The following is a 25,187-nucleotide window of genomic DNA, read 5'->3' as shown; positions in this document are numbered from 1 at the left end:
TCACCATCTCTTCATATTCCTAGAGATAATACCACATATGCAAAAACAGTGAGCTTCAAAACTGTCACTAAGGCTTATAGAATCAAAGTACTTGCTGTCTTCTTTCTCAATTGCTATTCCTGCTGCAATATCTCAACTTCTTTTTCTTCTCTTAAAAACAAGCAAAAATAATTTGGTTTCGTTTACAAGACTTTTCTCAACATCTTCAGTAGGTAAGTCAAAATTAGAAAGTAAAAGTAGGTTACAAAGAAAAAGAATCTGTCACCATTCAGTATATGTGAGAGCCAAGGGTAGATTTCAAGGCCTCCAATTTAGAATCTAATCTATTTTTCTTAAGTGAATGTCTTCCTACCTATGACACTGACTCCCAAAGAAATGACTCCACAAAGAAATGACTCCCACCACAGATAAAGAAATGAGAAAAAGTTTTACCATAACAAAACAAAATTACAAGTTCCCTTTTCCTAAATGTAGTTTCCTTTCATCTAATAATTGATCAAATGATGGGCAGTCAGGCATGGGATGCACAAGGGCAATCCCAGCACTTGGTAGGCTAAGCAAGAACAAGCATGAGTTTGAGGTCAGCCTGAGCTAAAAGCAGGTTCCAGAGCTGCACAGCAGTAGTCTTATCTCCAAAACCTAAATAAAAATATTAGGTACAATTAAAAATTAAATATACTCCTCAATCCTAATTATTGGTTAATAAAAAACATCTAGCTAAGTATCACATAATGTAGAATTTTTAAATACCTACTTTTTCACACACGAATACTATATTTTAATTCATTAATAATGAAAGTGGAGTACTTCCACATGTGTCTATGAAAAATTCAGTTGCATTTAGTAGGACTCTGAGGCATGGAATTAGACATTGATTTGGAGAAGGTATTCATACTACTTTGAAAACTTTTCCATGCATTTACAGAATGAAAATAAATTCTAGTGGATCCAAACTAATATAGGGAAAAATCATTATTTCCTACTAAGAAATCAAGAAAATGGTTTTAGAGAGCTTAAAGGCACTGTCTGCATTACTCCAACTTTTTTTTATATATAAAATTTTTATTAGATATTTTCTTTTATTACATTTCAAATGCTATCCTGAAAGTTCCCTGTACCCTCCCCCCGCCCTGCTCCCCTACCCACCCACTCCCACTTCTTGGCCTTGGCGTTCCCCTGTACTGGGGCATATAAAGTTTGCAAGACCAAGGGGCCTCTCTTCCCAATGATGGCCGACTAGGCCATCTTCTGCTACATATGCAGCTAGAGACACGAGCTCTGGGGGTACTGGTTAGTTCATATTGTTGTTCCTCCTATAGGGTTACAGGCCCCTTCAACTCCTTGGGTACTTTCTCTAGCTCCTCCATTGGGGCCCTGTGTTCCATCCAATAGATGACTGTGAGCATCCGCTTCTGTATTTGCCAGGCACTGGCATAACCTCACACGAGACAGCTATATCAGAGTTCTTTCAACAAAAACTTGCTGGCATATGCAATAGTGTCTGGGTTTGGTGGCTGATTATGGGATGGATCCCTGGGTGGGGTAATTACTTTTTAAATACCAGTAATCAAACACATGTCTTGCTTTTGCAACTGCTTAAATTTCAATCTTTTGTAGGTCTAAATATAACCTATTAATTAACAAAATATCTTTTACTTTCCTGTAAATCACATGCCAAAAAGCCCTAGTTGCCAACACTTTGAAAATGACTTTAACTAAAAATTATTCTCCTACCCTCTCCAAAAAATAGCATGTGCAAGAAAATTCATTGATGAACAAGAATAATACACTTCAGACAATATGTATCTTCTTCTCAACTTTTAAATTACTATGAATTCAGTATCAAAAGAAAAAAAACTACATATTACTGACACTTGGGTATATTTCTTTGTGTTGGGGATTAACCAGTAAAAATACAACATAGTTGTAGAAGCTGTAGCTTCTAGGATTTAATAAATTCTACAGGCTTCCTGCTTCAGAGATTAATAAGTCCCAATTTTCACCATAAGATTATTTTATATAACCTGAGTTATATGTTTAAAAAATTATATAATTGAAATATTTCTAAATTGCTGTCATATTTATTTTTACTATAAAAGATGTTTGGCATGACTACAGAAGACGAATGTTTATTTTGAATAGAAATCATGGCAAATAAAATCCTTAAAAATTATCAACTGGGAGCCAAACTGCTTTTGTGAAGATGTGCCTGGTTCCCAGAAGCCATATCACAGCTCACAATCACCTGGTGTCCAGGGTTCTGGCCTCCACAAGCACTTGTACTCAAATGCACATACCTAATCATATGCACAGAATTTAAAATAAGCTTTTAAAAAAATTACTGGAGCTGGAGAGATGGCTCAGCAGTTTAGACTACTTGTTTCTCTCCCAAAGGACCTAGGTTTGGTTCCTAGCACCCACATCACAGCTGGTAACTGCCTGCAACTCCAGCATTCTGGGATCCTACGCTCTCTTCTGGCTCTGCAGGATCCAAGTACAAACCAGGCAAAACATGCACACATGTAAAAATAAATAAATATATATATGTGTATATATGTGTATATATGTGTGTGTGTATATATATATATATACATATATATACATATATATATATATATATATATATATATATATATATATATATTAATTAAAAAGAAAATCATCCTAGGAGTAGGAGATTGCTCAACAGTAAAAGCACATCCTATGCAAACAAGAAAATGACTCCCAATGCACACATAAATGTCAGATGGACATGGTGTTCTCTGTAATCGCAGCCTCAGAGGGCAGAGAGAGAACATCACAGCAAGCTAGCTAGTGAGATGAGCCCTATCAGAAGTTCTGGGCTTGATTATAAGAGATTCTACAGAGCCTGCCTCAAAGAGTAAAACAGAAGAGCAAGGTTTCTGACATTGATCTCAGGCTCCCACAGGCTCACACCTATACATGCATGCACACCCAAACACATGCGTACTCACATGTATGCACACCACACATAAAAACACATGAAAAGAAAAACTATCGCCGGGCCTGGTGGCGCAGGCCTTTAATCCCAGCACTCGGGAGGCAGAGGCAGGCGGATTTCTGAGTTCGAGGCCAGCCTGGTCTACCAAGTGAGTTCCAGGACAGCCAGAGCTATACAGAGAAACCCTGTCTCGAAAAACCAAAAAAAAAAAAAAAAAGAAAAACTATCAACCTAAAGAATCTATTTTTCAGTAATAAGCCGATAAAAAGTTAGCCTTTTAAGAAAGTCACTGAGATGAAAACATTAATTTAAGCTGAATCTTATACTGTACCATAAAATTAACAACTACCTTCAATATATTAAAATTACAATTTTTAATGAAGGAAAAGCTTTGTCTACATGAGCATTTATTTCAATCTTGTTAATAGAACATTAATTACTCAATTTATATACTTACAGATATTTTATCTGTACTCCTTAATGTCTATATTTAAGGATATTTTCATAGCTTTTAAAGGATAACAGTTCTTGTGCATCTGACAGACTCTATTACTTATTCTTTTTTGTTTGTTTGTTTTGTTTTGTTTTGTTTTGTTTTTCGAGAGAGGGTTTCTCTGTGTAGCCCTCACTGTCCTGGAACTCACTCTGTAGACCAGGCTGGCCTCGAACTCAGAAATCCGCCTGCCTCTGCCTCCCAAGTGCTGGGATCAAAGGCGTGCGCCACCACGCCCGGCTTCTATTGCTTGTTCTTAATGACTCTCCTGTTCCTCAAGCATCATTCATTACAGACCGAGGCTGTGTTAGCAGCACATTCATGTTTTTTACTTGAAAGGTTTTTTATTTTTACTTTATATACAGACTTGTTATTTTGTATATAAAATATTTAATTTTATACTCCTCATAGCACCTTGAACTGTCTCTATCAAAATCTTTGTTCAATCATAGAATTGATTTATAAGACTGACCTAAATGACAAGGGCTGAATTTTAGAACTCCCAGTTCCCCAGAGCCAGCACTATGTCTAACAGCCAAGGGAGGATAAATATTTAATGAGTACAAAAATGAAATTCAAAAGTAAGTGTTTTATATACATTTTTTTCTCTGTAATGTGTCCTGCTGCTTGAGAATAAAATCTGTGGACAGAAAACTTCCAACATCAATGACAGAAAAACAAGGCTGGAGCCCTTTGCTATATAACAAGTGCCTACCAAGAAGAGCAGAGTTAGAAGTGCTTCCTGAAAAACAGTATCTCTGTGATACAAGACCTTTGTAACCTCTATATGAAACAAAGACATATCACAACAATAAAACATCTTACTGCTTATTGAAGAAGTATGGTTGTGTTCCCAGTCTCTGGGAAAGGGCTTGACAGCACTGGTCTACATCTTCTAAGACCTACACAAGCAGTGAACCAAAAAGAAAAATATCAAAATTAGCAAAACAATTAAAAGTATATAAGAATGTTTGTATCATATAAAACAGGCTCTGCTTAACTTTTTAAGACTATAAACCACATACATGGTATAAATAATGCTTTTGATATCAGTGGGAATTTAAGAATTAAAGACCATTAAATACAAGACCATTTAAGTTACTGATAAGGATGACTATTTAACAAAAAAGTTTTTCTCTCAAAATTTTACTCTCTCAACAATGTTTTCCTGACTCCACATATTCAATGACTTTGCTCACATTTAAAAATGATGAGCTGAAAGCTGCAGGAGACGGACCTTACTCTACCCAGCCACTCGCTAAGCCCCCTTGGAGCACACAGCAGGAAGACAGCTGGCTAGAAATCGGGTAGTTCTGGCAAAAAGAACACCAGTTAGCTTAAAGATGCTCAACCTCCACCTTAAAAATTTACATTTTTTGATACTTTAGTAAACTTAAGCCCCCCCCCCAAAGATACATTAAGTACTTAATAAACTTAATAAAGGTTTTTTAAGCTCTGATGCTGCAGATCTATTTATTGACATAAAAGAATCCAACAATATACTGTTTAGAGGGGAAAAAAAATCAAGTTACAGAACAGCAGGTATAATATGATCCCATCAGAGGACAGTATTACTAAGACATCTAGAAAAATATTCTCCAAATGAAGACAGCCAATTCTGAAGTGGCAGGATTTCAGAAAATTTTGTCATCTATACTCTACAGGCAAATAAACATGTGCAACTTTCATAAAAAATAAATAAATAAAACTACATCACAGGAGAGAAATAATGCAAGTATTTTGCTGTTACATTGAGATTATTTTTGTAAAGTAATGTCACTTTTGATGCATAAGAATGGAAGCTTTTGAAAACACCAATATGTACTGACCTGGTCCAGAGTCTTGTTACCCCATCCAATAGCTTTCATCTTACGTTTCACTTCCCACTGCTTCTGATAGGCCAAAATGTGGTTCAGAGGCCAAGGGTAAGGCGATCCATACCTAGCAATAGTGATCTAAAGAAAAAGGACTGTTGAATGCAGAATCTTTCAGAAAATAACGCATATTTACAAACAGAAATTTTAAAAGTATGTATTTGCAGAGAACATACATAAAGCAATCTGGAAAAAAAATACATAGCTTATAGTATAAAAGATTAAAATTTTAAACCATTCCCTTTAAAAATATATAAACTTTATATACTTTACAACCAGTTCTATCAAACAATGACACATAGCTTCCCTAAAATGTATGTGCAAGCAAAATTAAAGTAAGTGAAAAACTGTCTCACTAATGGTATAAACCACAATGTTTCATTTATGAGCAGGGACTTGAGATTCTGAGCAAAAGTGTTTTCTCATTAAATTTTAATTAAGATAAATGCTGCAGAACCACTCACCTCCCCTACTGTAGCTTCATCACACCACTGGAGATACAACTAGAAACAAAGGAACAGTCATTGAAACTTTAAAATACAGAAAAGAAAAGGGTCAAAGTTGCTTCTTGCCATAGTAATTCCTAGTAAGTCAACTTCGTGAATCAAATATATGAGTTTTTTCTTCTTGGCTAATTCACTGCACAGAATTATTAAATTCATTGGGAGTACTTTATAGAAAACATTTCTTACTTACAGAATATACGTCTAAACATCATTATTTTATGGGGATTATTAAAGTAAACTCCAAATGGCTAAAGTAAAATAGTAAGTAGGCAAGACTCACTCCTTATGAACAGAAAAACTAGAGCTGAAAATATCAAGAAGCTTGTTTATAGATAATGATTGAACAACTCAGAAGACCACCCCAGCCTGAGGGTCCATCCCACTTCTCAATGGCTTTACATTACCCCCATAAGTGAGAATATAGATTATACAAGATTATATTTGATTTCAAGCCTTATCCTCTTATACCTCTGCAGTCAGCAGCATATTGTTGACTAATTCCATGTAGGCTTTCATTTCTGCTTTTTGGACTTCATCCAACCCATCACTAAGAGAATGGCCCTAAAGGGAATTTAAAAAATTTTAAAAGAGTATCGTATTAAATATACAAAATCTTTCAGTTATCTTGCTAGTATAATAATATCTAAATGTCCAGGGAATTCATTTTCAGAAAGCTTTTTTGAACAAAATTATTGTGTATAAAAGTATACATAATATTCAATCACTACTAAGTAGTATTAACTGTCATTATATAAATGTATTTCAATAGATAAAATTATAGAATTAATTATTTCATAAAGGAGAAAACAAAATGATTAGTAGAGAGCCCTGTATTTTTCAGGCACAAACCTTCAAAACAAAAGAAATACCAAGACATGTGCTACTTATAAAATGGGCAAAGATGAAAAAAAAAAGCCAATGTTAGAAAGACATCAAAGGGGAAAAGAGATGTCAAAACTCTCTAAGACACTGTAGAAATGAAGAGATACATAAAATGATATAGTTTTTATTTAGTTCAATCTGACAATCTGCTCTATATTATTAAAAGGTATATGCCAAAGCATTACCCAGTTATCCCAGTAATACTTTCAGGAATTCATCTTCTTGTTTGCTATGTTTGAGTCAGGGTCTTAATACATAGACCTGGCTAGTCTGGAACTCACTATGTAGAACAATCTGGCCTCAAATTCACAGAGATCTGACTTCTAAGTGCTGGAATTAAAGGCATGGAGAACCATGCCCATCAAGGAATTATCTTAATGAAACAAGTATACAGAAGTCTATGTAAAAGAAAATTTATTTTAATACAAAATAAATGGTCTATATCCAAATGTCCACTGAAAAACTATATAATGCATGCAATACAATAGAGAACAATTTAACAATTTAAAGATGTATATCTATGTATGGTCATTAATATAGAATCAGTTTTAAATATATTGGCAACTGTAAAGGACAAAATAACACATAATAATATGATCTGGTTTTCTAGCTATATAAAAGTCCAGAAGAATGTTTCTATAAACATTAATGAAAGTGCTTCTTAACTGTTAAAATCTAAATTAAGCCAATGAACAGAACCACTCAAGTAGGTAACTTAATACCTTCAACTTCAAATCAGATCCTGTATCTCCCTTCTCAAAGATCAACCAGATCTTTAATAACTTAAAAGCCCCATTTATGACAGAAATTCTCATACCCTTTATTAGAAAACACCTGCCATTTTCTAAAAATCAACCAATGCCTTTGCTATTGGTTTATATTATGAAGAACCACTCAACTTATAGCTTAGAAATATTTTCTAATAATTTATATCAGCATTTTATAAAGTTAGTCTAAAACTCAATGAGGATATTAAGAAACACTAAATATGAAAAAGTTACTTAAAAGTGTCTGTGGTCAAATGCATTCAGTATTTTTTCCTTACCTTGGCTTTAACAAATTGGACTATTGGGCCAAGTTCTGACACTACTTGATTTCCCACATGAATAAAAGGAACTTTTCCTGTTGAGGGCAAAAAGATGTGAGAAAACAGCTTCAGAAAATTAAAGTTTGTGCTAGTAAGAAAAATAAATAAATAAAAATTAACAAGAAAACTCAGAAATGCTTTATCTATAAAAAAATTATGAAATTATAATTTTCCAAATTAAAGCCAGAAGCATCTGCTGAAGTCTACAAATTTTAAGCAATGGTTGCCAATAAAGAACCAAGCATAGTAGCACATGCCTGTAATCCCAGGACACAGAAGGCTGAGGCAGGGGGATTCTAAGGTCTAGGACAGCCTTGACAGTAACATTCTTTCTTAAAATTCAAAAACTAAAAAGTGGGCAAACAAGTACATTCATTTCTAGAGTTCTTGGCAGGAAATATGAAGAAATCACCATGTTCTCATTTCAGAGCTAACACTACAATAATTACTCAATTATTCATATTACATGGACGAGGCTAGGACACTAGTTCAAGATCACTAAAAACTTTCAAAGAATTTTAAATGAGATTTCTCATCATGGTACAGTGCAAAACTTCAATCTACACTAAAAAGTACAGTTTTATTTTGTTTTGTTTGAAACAAGGTCTCACTATGTAGTCTTGGCTGACCTATAATCCACTATGTAGACCATATTGGCCTCAAACTCCCGGCCTCTGCCTCCTGGATGCTGGGAAATGTAATTTTCAAAAGATTTCTTTTATACTTTCTAATTTTTAAATCTGATACCCATTGAAGTCAGTATTTTAAGCACATAACAATGCACTAATGTCTTTGACTCAAAGAATTTACTATCTTAGAGGGTATGCTAGTTTGAGTTATGTTCCCAATACATGAGAGAAAAAAAGAACAAAACAGTAAGCTTATGAAGATGGTAACACTAAGGGACATAGCTCAGCTTAGGACTAGTGTTTGACCAACATACATGAGGCCTTAGATTCACATCTGAGTAGAGGGAGTGAAGGAAAGAAGGGGAGGGGGACTGATGTCTTTAAGTAAATGCCACATTAGACAGTAATATTCCATTTTAATAAACATTACTGCTTAATACAATTATTAGAGATAAAAGAAGAAAGCATCTCTAAATAGCAAGCTACTCTACTCCAAATGTGAAAGGACAGAACCTGCTGTCAGACTTAGTTCAACCAGAGTTCATACTAACAGCAGGCTTCTTCCTGCTACTTCTCAGTATATTCACTTCTCTCTGGCTTAGTCAGCCTGAGGGTAATGGATGAGGTGCCTGGCACCAATAAAAGCTTCATCTGCATCTATGTGATAACACTACAAAGAAAGGGCAAGCCTTTGGGAGCACAACACTCAACAGATGTATTTGGAAGGTATGTATGTCCCTATTACCAACAGTGAATTCTTTCTAGTGCTTTATAAATCAGGAGAGAAATAATTTAAACTGGATAAACATTGGATAAACATATTTTGTTTATCCAATTGTTGTTTGATTTTGACTTAGAAAAGATCTTTATTAGTGTAAATAAAGGTGATCTGAGATTTTGAAAAAAAAAACTGTTTCATGCCAAGACTAATTAATAGGTATTACAAAGTATAATGTTTAAGATTTTTATTATTTGACATGGTGTGTGTGTGTGTGTGTGTGTGTGTGTTGTGATGTAAACATCCCTTTTATTTCCTTCTATGATGGGATGAAATGGGAGCCAAATACCCACGCTAAATGAATACATGGCTTGGGCTGAACCCAGAGTGTTGTTTTTAACGTAACTATCCCCAGGCCTAGGGCTGGAAGCTTCTAGCCTCTGTACAATCTAATCTTTTGCAAGCCTGGAACTAGAAGGCTTCAGCTTCCAGTCTCTGTCAGCTAATTTAGGTCTAGAATGTTTCAGCCTCCAAGACTTACTGCTGAATAAAATCACCCTTTCTAGCTCTTTTTGAACTCTGGCTGGCTGGTTCAATTCAGCTGTTCTAGTTCAAACTCCTCTACAAACTGACCTATTCAAACTGACTTCTCTTGGCTTCTAATTGAATTGTCCTGCCTCTGAACTCCAAGAACTGAACTGAACTGAATGTACAAACTGACTGGGACTACAGGACCAACTGAACTCACCACTACTGCTCTCCCTGCACTGCTTTTAAGTAGCCTTTCTTTCTTGTGTGTTCTCATGAGAGTTGGGCATATCTTTTTTTTTTTTTTTTAAGATTTATTTATTATATGTAAGTACACTGTAGCTGTCTTCAGACACTCCAGAAGAGGGTGTCAGACCTTGTTACGGATGGTTGTGAGCCACCATGTGGTTGCTGGGATTTGAACTCCGGACCTTCGGAAGAGCAGCAGTTGGGTGCTCTTACCCACTGAGCCATCTCACCAGCCCGAGTTGGGCATATCTTATCTGATTCATTCTGTCAGATCTTTCTCTGATTAGTCACTTTGTCTGCCCCCCCCCAATTAGATGTCACTGCATTAGAGGTATGTACTAAAGGCATGTCTATATTCCAGCTACAGCGATTAAAAGTGTATCATTATACAGACCTAGTCTTTGGATGTGATCCCTTGCCAGAGCACTCAAGTTGCCAGATTAAAATTCCTCTACACTCGTGTGTGTGTGTGTGTGTGTGTGTGTGTGTGTGTGTGTGTGTGCTCACACTGGTGCATTCACCCATGCAACCATGAGTATGCAGAGGCCAAAGGTTGACATCATTGTCCTTTATCATTTTTCTATCAGTCTCCACCTTATTTTGATTTTTGAAACAGTCTCTCACTGGATTTAGAGCTCAAGGATTAGCTAGATTGCCTTGCCTCTGTTTCCTAACACTGGGATTGCTGACCGGTGCTATAGGGCTCAGCTTTTTGTAGGGGAATCTGAATTCTGAGCCTCATACGTGTACATTAAGTATTGAGCCATCTCTCCTTCCCTAATTACTTCTCTTTTTCCCCCTAAAGAAAGCAATAACATATTGTTAATTAAGTTTGTATATTCAGAGAATGTTAGCTAGAAACTTAGATGTCATCTAATCTGAATAATCTCATGTAACACCTGAGGTCACTGAAGTTCAAAGAGAAGTAAAACTCCCCAAGGAAATAGTTAATAACTGGACAAAGTTACAGGATTAATGACTTCCTAACTTTTAGTCAAAAAGTTTTCTAAGTTCTCTGCTTTAAAAGTCCATTAGAAGTTTCGTGTGGTGATGCATGCCTTTAATTCCAGCACTCAGGAGGCAGAGACAGATGGATTTCTATGAGTTCATGGCTAGCCTGGTCTACAGTGAGGGTGCCAAGAGAACCAGAAATAAATACTGTGTGGTGGTTTGAATGAAAATGGCACTTATAGGTTCAGAGAGCATGGTGCTATTAGGAGGTGTGGCCGTGTTGGACAAAGTGTGTTACTGGGGGTAGGCTTTGAGGTTTCAGAAGCTCACTCTTCCAGTGGCTCACTCACTCTTTCTGCTGCCTACAGATCCAGGTGTAGAACTCTCTGCTACCTCTCCAGCACCATGTCTGATTGCATGCCACCAAGCTTCCTGCCATGATGATAATGGACTAAACCTCTGAGCTGTAAGCCACACCAACTAAATGTTTTCTTGTATAAGATTTGCGATGGTCATGGTCTCCTCACAGCAACAGAACAACACCACTAAGACAGTGAACACTAGTCTATTTACATTTAAAAATAAATAAATATCAAGCAAGCAGATTTTTAAGGAAATTTTGGACTCATAACTCCAAATCATGATAAAGGAAATACTAATTTGAAACAAGATGAAATATAGCTATCTTAGTAGAAAAGGACAGGGTAAAAAGAAAATGCTAAACACAAGTGATTCCTAAATAATCACCAAATTGAAGTGAAGAGATTGGCAAATTTTATATGTATAAATAGCAATATAGCAGCCAGGCATGGTGGCACATGCCTTGAATCCCACCACTTGGGATCTCTGTGAGTTCCAGATCAGCCTGGTACACAAAGCAAGTTCCAGGACAGCCAAAACTGTTGCACAGGGCCAAAGCAAACAAACAAATAAACAAAATTCAACCAAGAAAAAAAAAAGCAATATAGCATACTTACACTAATCAATTATACAGAATCTCTTATTCATGAAGGAGTGATTCTGTGTTAGTATTGCTCCAGCAAAACCATAACTAAAATAATCTGTGTATATTTAACATTTAATTAGCTTTGCGGCATTATGTTTTTATACCAAAATTATTTGAATCCCATTTATTTAACACTAGTTAAATCAACTGGCATATAACACATAAGATCATCCTGACTGCTTAAATCTACTAGCACATAACACATAGATCACCCTTATCATTTAAAAAAAAAAAAAAGTGAAGCTTTAATAAAAGTACTTTAAAACACTAGAAAAAAGAAAATTGAAAAGGAGCCATTTCAATGACTAAGACCCAGTGACAATTTCATTATTTCATGAGCTTTCTTCTACCTGTTCTGTAGGAAAGATAACTGAGGTATGTTGAATAATTCTGGTCTGCTTCTCCACTGGGGCCAAATCAGCAAGCCCAATACCCTCCCACACTCAATAGCCAGCATGCTTCCCACAGGTACACAGTAACCAGGGACACAGGTCAGAATCTCACCCAAATCCCACACCAGCTCAGACACCCACATAGTCCAGCTGATGAGACACCTACCCACCCTCCTTAGCTCCACCTTCCTTCTAGTCTGCTCCTCCACCCAGGTTAGATCAGGAGGCCTGATACCCTCCCACACCCTACAGCCGGTCTATTTCCCAGGAGGTTTGCAGTAACCAGGGACACAGCCAGCCTGCCTGCCTCCCAGGAGGTCAGCAATAACTAGAGGCACTAGAGGCCTGTTCTAACCAGAGACATAGGAAGTCCACCCTAACCAGAGACAGCACTGCCTATGACTCCCAGAAGACCAGTTCTAACCCAAGCCACAGAGCTCCACCTGTCTCCAAGGAGGCCAGCTCCAGTCAGAGACACCCAGGCCAGTTAACACCAGAGATAACCAGATGGTGAGTGGCAAGCACAAGATAAGTGACAGAACCCAATGCAATTTGGCACCACCACAACCCTGTTCTCCCACTGCAGCAAGCCCTGGATACCCTAACAGGACTGAAAAGCAAGATAATGACCTGAAATCCCTTATCATGAAAATGATAGAGGCCTTTAAAGAGGATATAAAGAACTCCCTCAAAGAAATAGAGGAAAACACAGAAGCCCTTAAAGAGGAAATAAGTAAATCCCTTAAAGAAATGCAGGAAAATACAATCAAGCAAGTGAAGGAATTGAACAAAACGGTCCAAGAACTAAAAATGGAAACAGGAACAATAAAGAAAACACAAATTGAGGCAACCCTAGAGATGGACTACTTAGGAATGAGATCAGGAGCTACAGTTCTAAGTATCACCAACAAAATACAAGAGATAGAAGAGACAATCTCAGGTACAGAAGATACCATAATAGCTGAGACTGATATATCAGCCAAAGAAAATACAAAGCTTGAGAAGCTCCTAAGCCAGAATATCCAGGATATTCAGGACACAATGAAAAGATCAAACCTAAAAGTAATAGAATAGAAAAGGGTTTAGAATCCCAGCTTAAGGGGCCAGAACACATCTTCATCAAAATCATAGAAGAAAACTTCCCTAACTTAAAGAAAGAGATGGCCATAATGTACAAGAAGCCTACAGAACACCAAATAGATTGGACCAGAAAGGAAAATCCTCTCATCACATAATCAAAACACTAAATGAGCAGAACAAAGAATATTAAAAGCTGTAAGGGTAAAAGGCCAAGTAACATATAAAGGCAGACCTATCAGAATTACACCAGATTTCTCAACAGAGACTCTAAAAGCCAGAAGATCCTGGTCAGATGTAATCCAGACCCTAAGAGAACACAAATGGCAGGTAAAACTCTCAATCACCATAGACGGAGAAACCAAGATATTCCATGACAAAACCAAATTTAAACATATCTTTCCACTAAACCAGCTCTACAGAGGCTACTAGAAGAAAATCTCCAATACAAGAAGGGTATCTACACCCAAGAAAACACAAGAAATTAAACATTTCACAACAAACCCAAAAGAAGAGAATCACACAAACATAATACCACCTCCAGCAACAAAAATAACTGAAACAATCATGTCTTTAATATCTCTCAGCATCAATGGACTTAATTAGCCAATAAAGAGACATGGGCTAACAGAATGGTTAAGTAAAAAGAATTCAGCATCTTGCTGCATACAAGAGACACACTTCAATGAAAAAGACAGACACTACCTCAGAGTAAAAGGCTAGAAAAAAGTTTTCCAAGCAAATGGTCCCAAAAAACAACCTGGAGTTGTCATTCTAATATCTGATAAAACAGACTTTCAACCAAAACTTATTTAAAAAGATGGGGAAGGACATGTCATATTCATCAAAGGAAAAAAACACCAAGATGAACTCTCAATTCTGAACATCTATGCCCCAAACGCAAGGGCACCCACATTCGTAAAAGAAACTTTGCTAAGGCTCAAAACATGCATTGAACCTTACACATTAATAGTGGAAGACGTTAACACCCCACTCTCACCAATGGACAAGTCACTGAAACAGAAACTAAACAGCAACACAGTGAAACTCACAGAATTTATGAACCAAATGGATCTAACAGATATGTTCAAAACATTTTACCTCATAACAAAAGACTATACCTTCTCAACAACATCTCAGGGAACCCTCTCCAAAACTGATCACATACTTGGGCACAAAACAAGACCTTACAGATACATGAAGACTGAAATAATTCCATTCATTCTATTGGATCACTGGGGACCAAGAGTATACTTCAATAACAACAAAAACAACAGAAAGCCTATACACGTGGAAAATGGACAACTACCTGGCTCAATGATAACTTGGTCAGGGAAAAAAATTAATCAAAGACTTTATAGAATTCGATGAAAATGAAAACACAACATATACAAACTTATGGGACTCAATGAAAGCAGTCTTAAGAGGAAAACTCATAGCACTCAAGTGTTTTCATAAAGAAATTGGAGAGATCCCATACAAGCAACTTAATGACACACTGAAAAGCTCTAAAACAAGAAGCAAAAGCACACAAGACAAGTAGACAGCAGGAAATAGTCAAACTCAGTGCTAAAATCAACCAGTTAGAAACAAAGAGAAAGATACAAAGAATCAGCAAAACCAAGAGCCAGTTCTTTGAGAAAATCAGTCAGATAAACTTTTAGCCAAACTAACTAAAGGGCACAGAGACAGTGTCCAAACAAAGACCCAACAAAGAAAGAGAACTTCAGCCAATTTCACTTATGAATATGGATGCAAAAACACTCGATAAACCTCTCGCAAACCAAATTCAAGAACAAATCAAAACCATCATATACTATGATCAAGTAGGCTTCATCCCAGCAATTCAGAGATGGTTCAATATGTGAAAATCCATCAACATATAAACACATAAACAAACTTAAGGAAAAAAGTCACATAATCATCTCATTAGTTGCTAAAAAAGCCTTCAACAAAATACAACATCCCTTTATGTTAAAAGTCTTAGAGAGATCAGGAATTCATGGCACATAACTAAACATTATAAAAGCACATAGAGCAAACCAACAACCAGCATCAAATTAAATGGAGAGAAACTAGAAGCAATTCCACTAAAATCAAGGACAAGGTTGCCCACTCTCTCCCTATCTATTCAATATAAAGTTGAAGTTCTAGCTAGAGCAATTAGAAAGCTAAAGACCAAGGGGATACAAGTTTGAAAGGAAGAAGTCAAAGTATCATTTGCAGATATGGTAGTATACATAAACAACCCCCAAAATTCCCCCAGAGAACTTCTACAGCTGATAAACAACTTCAGCAAAGTGACTGGATATAAAATTAACTCAAACAAATCAGTAGCCTTCCTGTATACAAATGATAAACAGGTTGAGAAAAAAATTAGGGAAACAACACCCTTCACAACAGCCACAAATAATATAAAATATCTTGGTTTAACTCCTACCAAGCAAGTGAAATATCTTCATGACAAGGACTTCAAATCCCTCATGAAAGAAACTGAAGAAGACCTCAGAAGATGGAAAGATCTCCCATGCTCATGGATTGGTAGGATTAAATAGTGAAAATGGCCATCTTAGCAAAAGCAATCTACAGATTCAATGCAATCCCTATCAAAATTCCAACTCAATTCTTCATAGACATGGAAAAGAGCAATTCTCATCTTCATATGGAAAACCAAAAAACCCAGGATAGCTAAAACAATTCTCAAAAGTAAAAGACCTTCCAGGGAAATCACCATTCCTGACCTCAAGCTGTACTACAGAGCCTCGGGGAAGCGGAGAGGTTTGGTGAGAGTGGAGCACCCTCTCAGAGACAAGTGGGAGGAGAAATGGGATGGGGAAGTGGGAGGGGCAACAGGGAAGTGGGGAGGGGTGCAATGGCTGGAATGTAAATAAAAAAACAAACTAACAAAACATACAAAAACCAGATTCATCAGCATTAAAATTTGTTTTCTGGTAAGTAAATCCCTATAAATAAGACTAAGGAATTCTGACATCACTTATGTCCTTAACAATCCAGTAAAACACCTCAGATCAGAGCTGAAGTAAGTACACATAGTCTTTATGATTAAGTTTATAACTGCTACTTTAAAAAAAAATAGAAAAATAATCCTTCAAAGTGGAAAAAAAAATCAAACAAACAAACAAACAAACAAACAAAGGATTTTAACATTGGGTGCTAGAAATAAGGCCAGTGATAACACACCTACTTTCATGGCTAAGGCCTTAGGTTCAATCCTCAATGTCAAATAACAAACAAAAGTACTAATAGAAAACACACACACTTACCAGATGGGGACATATATTCCGCATTTGCCCTACACACCACTTTGACAGGCAGATTACACATCTGCAAAAATGCCTGTAAAGAAAAAGAGAAATAAAATAAGTTTAATAAAAATTTGTGCATGTTTAAAGAGAACTCTTCCTTCATTCTTTTCCTAAACTTAAAAGTTCATACAGTAATATTCCCCTTAAAAATGATAAGCAAGTTTAAAGTTTCCAAACAAAAATATTTTACTTGAAAAAGACTTAAGTCATTAGTAAATATATAAAATTTTAAAATTTAAGGAAAATTTCATATTTTCTATTTGTGTATGTAAGCAATATTATATGTTGCTTAACTTTCTTTAATGAATAATATCACATTTTTAAAAATGGTTTAATTTTTTATTCATTGCAGGATCACCATCTTCCTCATTTTATTGGAAAATTCACAATGTTATTTCTGCTACCTCAATGTTCTTTCCAGTAATACTCAAAATCTTGATATGTGGCTTCATTTCAATTGGGAGCCAGTGAGATAGTTCAGTGAGAAAAGGCATGCAGCCAAGCCCAACAACCTGAGTTTGATCCAACAGAAGAACTGAATCCCGAAAGTTGTTCTCTGACTTCTATACACACAAAATGATATATTCTCTCATGTTCTCTCTCTCTCTCTCTCTCTCTCNCNCTCTCTCTCTCTCTCTCACACACACACACACACACACACACACATACACATTGCACTACATACACATTGATTCTTTTGTAAAAGGTTTTAGGACACCAGTGAACTCTACCAGATCTACTATCTCTTGTACTCCAAGTTTGCTCCCCTTGTTCTCTTTCATGACTTTCTGACTTCATCTTTTCCTTTTACAGACTCAACTTTCTTTCTACAAAACAGTTCATTCACTGGGAAGCTCTAAGTTACTACAGTTCTAATTCCCACACACAATTTAGAAATGGAAAAAAAAACCAAAAACACTTTTTTTCCTTTTTTTCACAAGTTGATGAAACTATAATAAAAATAGTCAAATGTTAATTACTATGAATTACTTAATTAACAAGGCTATTATTTATTAAGATTATAACAGAAAACCCTGCTCATACCCAACTCAAATTTCACATAAGAGTTGTTTCCTGTGACTCCTTTTCTATTCTGGATTGAAAAATCAGTCTTAAGTCTCACTAACTGTTAACAGTATTGAACATGAACAACATCCGATAGAAAAAAAAGTATCTACCCACTTTGAACACTAGGGTAAGACTAATTAAAACTAAGTTCCAGGCAGCTTGGGCTACATTACAAGACCCTGTTTTGATAAAATAAAGCTTTCTAATTTTAAAAGTCTGTCAATTAAAATTCTAGTCCTCTAGAAATGCTTCCCCCTAAAAAGAAAGCCTCTTTACTCACAGCCTGACTACCACAGCTTTGTAACTTATGGATACATCATCTCCTGAAGTAAAAAACGGTTTCCGAAAATCAGAGTATTTTTACATTACTGTATTTCCACTCCTCACAATCTCCTTCAATTTTCCTACAACTATTTGTAATAGTGTAGATTTGATGCTAAGCATTAGAAGTTGCTTATATGCCATGTTATTTGAGTGTATCAACCAAAGTGGCCAGGATTTGATTTTAATGTGAGGTAGAACCATTTAATTTTATTCTGATATGAGAAAAATATAGTGTTGATTATAACAATGTACATAAACCTTCAGTTAGACACTTAATTCCAAAGCAATTCAAAGAAATAACCACATGAAACAATTTTCATGGCATATCCTACGCCAATGTGCCCAATGTTTTATATTTATAACCAGGCTGTCCAATATGGTAATTATTAGCAACAGGTTGCTATTTAGATCAAATATAAGTTTAATAAAATTGTACAAAAAAATCAAAATCATTTTCTCAGGCAACCTAGTCATTTTTCCATGTTCAAGAGGCACATGTGCCTAAGGTCTAGACTTGTGTGGATAGATGATGTCTGCTGGGGTCTGCTGGATACCATGGGTTTACACCAATGGCAGGCTGAGATCATCTGAAAAGTGACTACAATAAACATTATAAAGACAGCCTGCATGAGCTGCAGAGATAGCTCAGCAGTATCCCAAATAATATACACATCACATTTCAAATCTTTATTACCAAACATACTAATAACATTCCAGAAGAAAATGAGGAAAAAATTACTTGAATTAAATTTAAAACCCAAAAGTCATCCATTTCCAGAAAACAGTTTAATGATTTTAATAGAAGTTAATATATCTATGTAGATATACAAAAAAAGATGTAAAATTTACAACATTAAAAACCTCAGACATCAAATAGCCTTTTATTCAACTGCAGCATTTTTAAAGAGCATTACTATGTTCCGGAAATGGTAAGAATGGTTCATGGTGGAAACAGTCGGCCAAAGTGAGCCTTCTCCAGCCATGACCTTTGTTTGCATAAAGGTAGTGCTGCTGTGACTGCTGTTCCCAGCACCATTTAGAGTAATTTTACTTTCTGTATGAGTCCTCCAGCCATCTCTGTCCTGACAAGCCTCTCCCATTCCTTAACATCACTGGGTTAAGTACCTCAGAAGAATGGATCTCAAAGCAAGCTGCCTAAGGAGGAGACTATCATGTGCATACACCAGAAAGTCAATAAAACAATAAGGGTATAACAGAGCAGACAGCTCTCAGTGAGAGGGAATGAATACTTAGATGAATCTTAGGAATTATATTAACTTCAAAGTTTCTTAAGTCCACAAACTTTCTAAGTTCTAGAATAAAACAATTAGCAAGGTGGATTACTCTATATACCATCTGGCACAGAGTAGTTCAAGAAATATACGATATTCTATTGGTGGTAGTGATAGTAACTTTTTTATCCACCTGAGAAAGGGGAACTTTCATTTTGATGACTTCAAAAGAAAGCTGACCTCATATATGTTATTACTTTAGGTACCTACTTAGGAAAAAAAAAGTATTATATACTGTAATCACATTTTTATATAAAACAAAAAACAAATTTCTAGGCTAAAACAAGTATCTTTAGTTAGATATTAAAGGGATAAATGAAAAACATGAATTTTTTTTGAAAGAACAATGTAAGTACTGAATTTCTTTTTTACTGAATGTTTACTGAACATGACTTTGCAGGGTACTGGAGAGCACTACAGAGACCCTCAAAAATCCAGGGCCTGTCAGTTGTCTAGGGGACTGCTCCTGGGGATTTTTGTGATGCTATCAGGAATGAGCTGCTTTTCAGAGACCATGTCTGCAAAATTCATCTGCATTAAATCTGGTGATGCCCCACTTCTTTGAGATATGGATCTTCTGGTAATCAGAGAACTTGTACCCGGTTCTACGTAGAGTCTCAATCACATGTTCCTTACTCTGCAGCTTGGTATGGATGGACATGCTGATCTGACCAACGCAAACCCTGGTCACTGGACCTGGGATTCCCAAAGGCATCTCTCACTCATACCTGTCTGAAGCCTGTCAGTCCCAGCACAGGACATCTTGTTGGCTCAGATGGCATGCAAAGGGCAGAGCCTCACTTGAATATGAAAGTGATTCTTGCCACAACTCTTTACCTCCAGGCCTTCATATTCATCTGACACCATGAGGCCACAAAGCGGGAATTCATCAACTCTTGCCGTCTTCTGTCCCAAGTCAAAGGATGCAGAGGGCCTCTGCAGTGCTCTCCAGTACCCTACCAAATCATGAGGCACCAGGGATGCCTCAGCAAAAACGATTTGGGGTATGGCTTGTTCTTAAAACATCAGTAACACACCAGGGCAAAAAGGGAATGATTTATTTTCAACACACATAACTATATAAACTTTTCTAACAAAGCAAAAGGAAGTAAATAAACACATAGTACTGACATAAAGCTTAATTTGTCAAAATCATGCAGCTAAGGCCTGTCCCTTTAGAATTTAAGTCCTGTCAGTACCTGCAGACCATGACTGTCTTTACTACCCATCCTTCACATAAAATGACTGGCATCTTTTAGTTCTATGAATCTAAAATGCAGTGCTTTAAAGTAAACTCACATCCTATTAAGTAGTATTTTAAGAAATCAATACTTACACATATCAGTAAGCAGACATTAGTTTCAAAAACTAACAGGAATTAAATTTTCCTATTTAGTAATCAGAAATCATAACTCAATAAACAAAAACTGCTTTACATAAGTCAAATTTGCTACCAAAGCATGAAAATGACACTTGAGAGTACATAAGATAGATTACAACAGAAAATAGAATCTCCCTTAGTACACACTCCCATGAATACTATTTCAGGAATATTTGACTCAACTTTAGATACATCAATATCTGACAGCTTGGGAAAATACTAGATTCTTTATAAAAGCAACCAAAATCAGAATAAAAAAAGATATAAGCTTTGCCTATTAGAATTACACATAAATGAAAATAAACCTTTAAGGGGAAATTAAGCAGTAGAAGTATAAAGCAGTCAAATGCAGGAAGAGAACAACTCTTGCACACCAAGAACCTAGTAAAACCAGCCACACAGCTCACACTCCCTGAAGACTGGGAGCAAAGGGAAAACCAACATTTTCCTGAGCTCTATAAAGCATGTTATAAAGTTCTGTTATAGTACCACCTAAAAAAAAAAAAAATAAAGTAACAAAAATCTAATTTTTATAAGCTAAACAGATGGTAGGGAGACATAATATACTCACTTCATTTGAGTTAAGTAACTGCAAAACAACACTGGTGTTTACCAGTAAGCAGTACTAGTTAGATCCTTTACTCTTCTTTATTTGAAGATACATTAATATTTGTCTTAAAAGTTAAACACACAATACTCTCATTAATTACATATCACCAGCAAATAGGCCAAGTGCCAGTAAATGTTAAAATAATTCAAAATTTTAAAGAATTTTCATTAATGAAAATTAAGACTGCTGAAAGCTTAAAACAGTTTCTTGTATCACATAAAGCACATTAACAAAGCTACTTGACGCCTAGATAGGTACACAGTCTACACGGCTCAGGCTTCCAACTTAGGACAGGGATTCTATCCAGGTCATAATTACATCTGAAACACTTTGAGTGAAAATTTGATAAGGCTTATTCTCAAGCATGCAATGCCAGTTTCAGGGCACAAAATGAAAATGATTCTGAATTGTAATTCCTATCCTGTTTCACTAGAACACAAAGGAAAACCTGTGGTGACAACTGAAGAATTATTTTCCACCTTACAGAAGAGAGGTGTTTTAAAATTAAAAACTATGAACAAATCTATCCACAAAGTAATTCATTTTATATCAAACAGCTGCAGATCCCGTAATTGAAATAATGTATCTAAGGTTACAAATGAGAAGTGTTAGGTATCATTCTTAAAAAGACATATTAAGTTGCTAATACAGTTACAGTAATAGCTCTATTTGTAGTTTAACATAAATTAAGACTATAATTATGTTTGTGACTATTTTAAACAAAATAACAAATTCCTTTGTACCTGTGAATGTAATTTATAGCAAAGCCAAGTTCATTTTCCAAACCAATCTATTTCGCACTGCAGAGGTACTCTGGTATAACAGTATAATGTAATTCCTGTGGATTGGTGAAAGAGTAGATTCACTAAAAGCACAGAAGAGGTTTGAAGATAAATGAAGATGCTATTCATTCAAGGGTAATTTCATCTCAGAACTATATGAAAGATGTTTCACTCACACAGGATAGTGTATGGTCTCAAATTTAAGTGTGTTTTCAGCTCAAATATAATACTGCTAGATCGATTATGCTGATACTACACATCTAATAATGAAGAATGCTAGCATTTTTCTACTAAAAAAAATAGATTGTCTTCTTCTTACCACTGTCATTACTTTATTTAATGCAACAAAATGTAATATATAGCTTGATATTTACCTTTTAAAGAAACAAACAAAAAAGTGATGATACTCAACTTTTAATTTCTCAGGGGCCTATAGAAACATGGATTTTTTTAAAATAAGATAAATAAATATTTACATTAGAAAATATTAGTTGGTACAAACTATTTCACAAGTGACTTAAAATGACTGCTTAGCCATCTCCTGCATTTTGAATATGCACTACTTCATGAGTACAAATCCTACAAGGCAAGCTCAGATGCTTTACACACCGTACACCAATTATGTGCTAAAGAACTCACAGGGCTATTGAGATTGTTTTACTCTGTTAAACTCTGCTTACAATCTAAGTTCAGTTTTACTTTAGAAACATCATTATTTTATACTTATTCATACTTTATATTTATACTTCATAACTTGTGCCAGGTGTTGTAAGTGTAACTTACCATCATGATCTAATTAATGTAATATAAAACAATAAATCTCAAGAATTTACATTTAAATTCAACAATATTAAGGAAACATCTGCAACCTCCATCTTGCTCATTTTAGACTACTGAGAAGGGTGGCTGTCACTACATTCCTTTCCATAGTTGTTGCCTTCTCCTAATACTGAAGTAAAGACAAAAACCTCATTTTTGCAGAGTAAAAACCAAACTGAGAAGGATAGACTTTAAAATCTTTAAATTTATATTTTATGAAACTATAAAGCAGCTTTAATGATTAAATATTTCTACAAAATAATACCCCATTCATTCTCTATTAACAAGTCGACTAACAGCATCCTACCAGTATTCATATCATAGTTAAGCTGGCACTTCATCTGCAAAGAACGTGTTTGAAATCAAGATCATTTTACCTAAAATTCTTCAGGTAAGCCATCTACTGTGGCCATCTACTGACTTGACAAGGAGCTGTTTTCTCACATTTTCCAATATAACAACTGATTTGCAATCCAAAGGAAAAAGGTATTCCTCACTGCTCACCTCAAGATTACACTAGAATCTGACCATTTAACCACTAAGAAATACCTCCACCTACAGAGCCTCATTTGCTATAAAAATAAATAAATAAACAAACAAACAAGCAAACAAAAGCAAGGGCCATCAGCATAAATCTATATGAGCCCATCTGATAGATTAGTATGTTACTGCTCACACCATTAATGAAGCCTATAGAAGATGTTGCAGTTTTTGACAAAGTAACAGAAAGAAAACAGCTTTTACTATCTTTATTTTTTTCAATTTTAGAGTTATTTACTCACAAAAAAAAAAAAACAAGAAAAAATAAAAAGATTAAATAAAACACAGACATTCTTTTTAGTCTGAGCTTAAATCTCATTCTTTGTTTTTATATAATTTTATTTATTTACTTTTTATGCGCACTGGTGCTTTCCCTGCATGTGTGTCTATGTGAGGGTGTCAGATCTTGGAGTTAGACAGTTGCGAGCTACTATGTGGATTCTGGGAATCAAACCCCGGTCCTCTGGAAGAGCACTCAGTGGTCTTAACAACTCAGTCATCTCTCCAGTCCCCCTAAATGTGATTCTTAATGTACAAAAACATTACTTTTTCATACAGTAATCTAATAATGATCAATTTGTGACACTAAAAAAAAAATCCCATTTTATAGACTCCATATTCAGACACACAAAAAAGAAAAGCCAGGTTTTTTAAACTGGCTTATATGAATTTAATGACATTATTTCTAAACTTCACTAGAAGGTAGTGGTAATATATATATATATATATGTATATATATATATATATATATACACACACACACACACACACACACACATACTTGTTCACAAAACAAGTATATAAGTCAAAATAGGTATTAATTCTCCATCAACAACTTCTATTTGCTTTAATATTTTTCAAAAAAATTCTTATTCATTATCTAACAACTTAATAGCATAAGAGCACCTTAACTTCATTTTCAAATTCCAAAAACTCAGACATGTTTATCTTTCATACCTTGGTGTAAGCTATAATGTGCTAGGAAATGTCAGAAACTATGCATAATTTAAAAAGTTCACGCACTACTGGGCCAACATCTGAACCTCTCTGCCTCACTGTTCTCTGTGGGGAAGTAGGAATTGTAGTAGTACCAATTCCACAGGCAGGACTAGCATGGCAGAGGGTGTTTTTGACATGTAACTCCCACAGTACTGCCTCATATAAGAAGTTAATAAAACATGAGGCACTCGGCACAGTGTCACCCGTACACACAACTAACCAATACCATTGCTTTCTATTTTCCTCCTTTACTATTGGCTTCTGTGTTCTTAGAATGGCCATCTCTGAACTTTAAAGATTTCTACAACTTTTTGTTTCGTGTTTTCTGGCTTTACTGTTGATTGTTTTAAGACTGGATCTCACTATATAGCCTAGGCTGACCTGAAATTCCTCTAGCCAATGGCTGGTCTTGAATTTGTGATCCTTTTTGCCTCAGTCTCCAAAATGCTGGGACTGTATGTGTGTGCCACATTTGGTTTTCTTCTTCATGTGTATTGGTGTTCCCATGTCTATCTGTGCATCATGTAACACCTGGAACTGAAGTTATGGACCATGTGGATGCTGGTAACTAACCTGAGTCCTCTGGAAGAGCAGCCAGTGCTCTTAACCACTGAGACATCTCTCTGGCCACGATGGAGGAGCTAGAGAAAGTACCCAAGGAGCTGAAGGGGGCTGCAACCCTGTAGGTGGAA

At 35.6% G+C, this 25,187-nt stretch overlaps 1 protein-coding gene across 1 annotated transcript in view; it reads right to left on the bottom strand.

The window, feature by feature from the left end:
* Positions 1 to 25,187, bottom strand: part of Mtx2 (metaxin 2) — a 49,181-nt gene that overhangs the window by 1,883 nt on the left and 22,111 nt on the right. The window contains exons 4-9 of the mRNA XM_021192966.1: positions 16,639 to 16,711; positions 7,763 to 7,839; positions 6,304 to 6,396; positions 5,794 to 5,832; positions 5,285 to 5,410; positions 4,281 to 4,357 (exon numbers count right to left, since the gene is read on the bottom strand). Of these exons, the coding sequence (XP_021048625.1) occupies positions 4,281 to 4,357; positions 5,285 to 5,410; positions 5,794 to 5,832; positions 6,304 to 6,396; positions 7,763 to 7,839; positions 16,639 to 16,711 (485 nt within the window). The remainder of the gene's footprint in view (positions 1 to 4,280; positions 4,358 to 5,284; positions 5,411 to 5,793; positions 5,833 to 6,303; positions 6,397 to 7,762; positions 7,840 to 16,638; positions 16,712 to 25,187) is intronic.

Source organism: Mus pahari, chromosome 3, assembly GCF_900095145.1.
Source record: "Mus pahari chromosome 3, PAHARI_EIJ_v1.1, whole genome shotgun sequence".
Classification (NCBI taxonomy): domain Eukaryota; kingdom Metazoa; phylum Chordata; class Mammalia; order Rodentia; family Muridae; genus Mus; species Mus pahari.
This window is presented reverse-complemented; position numbering and strand designations above follow the sequence as displayed.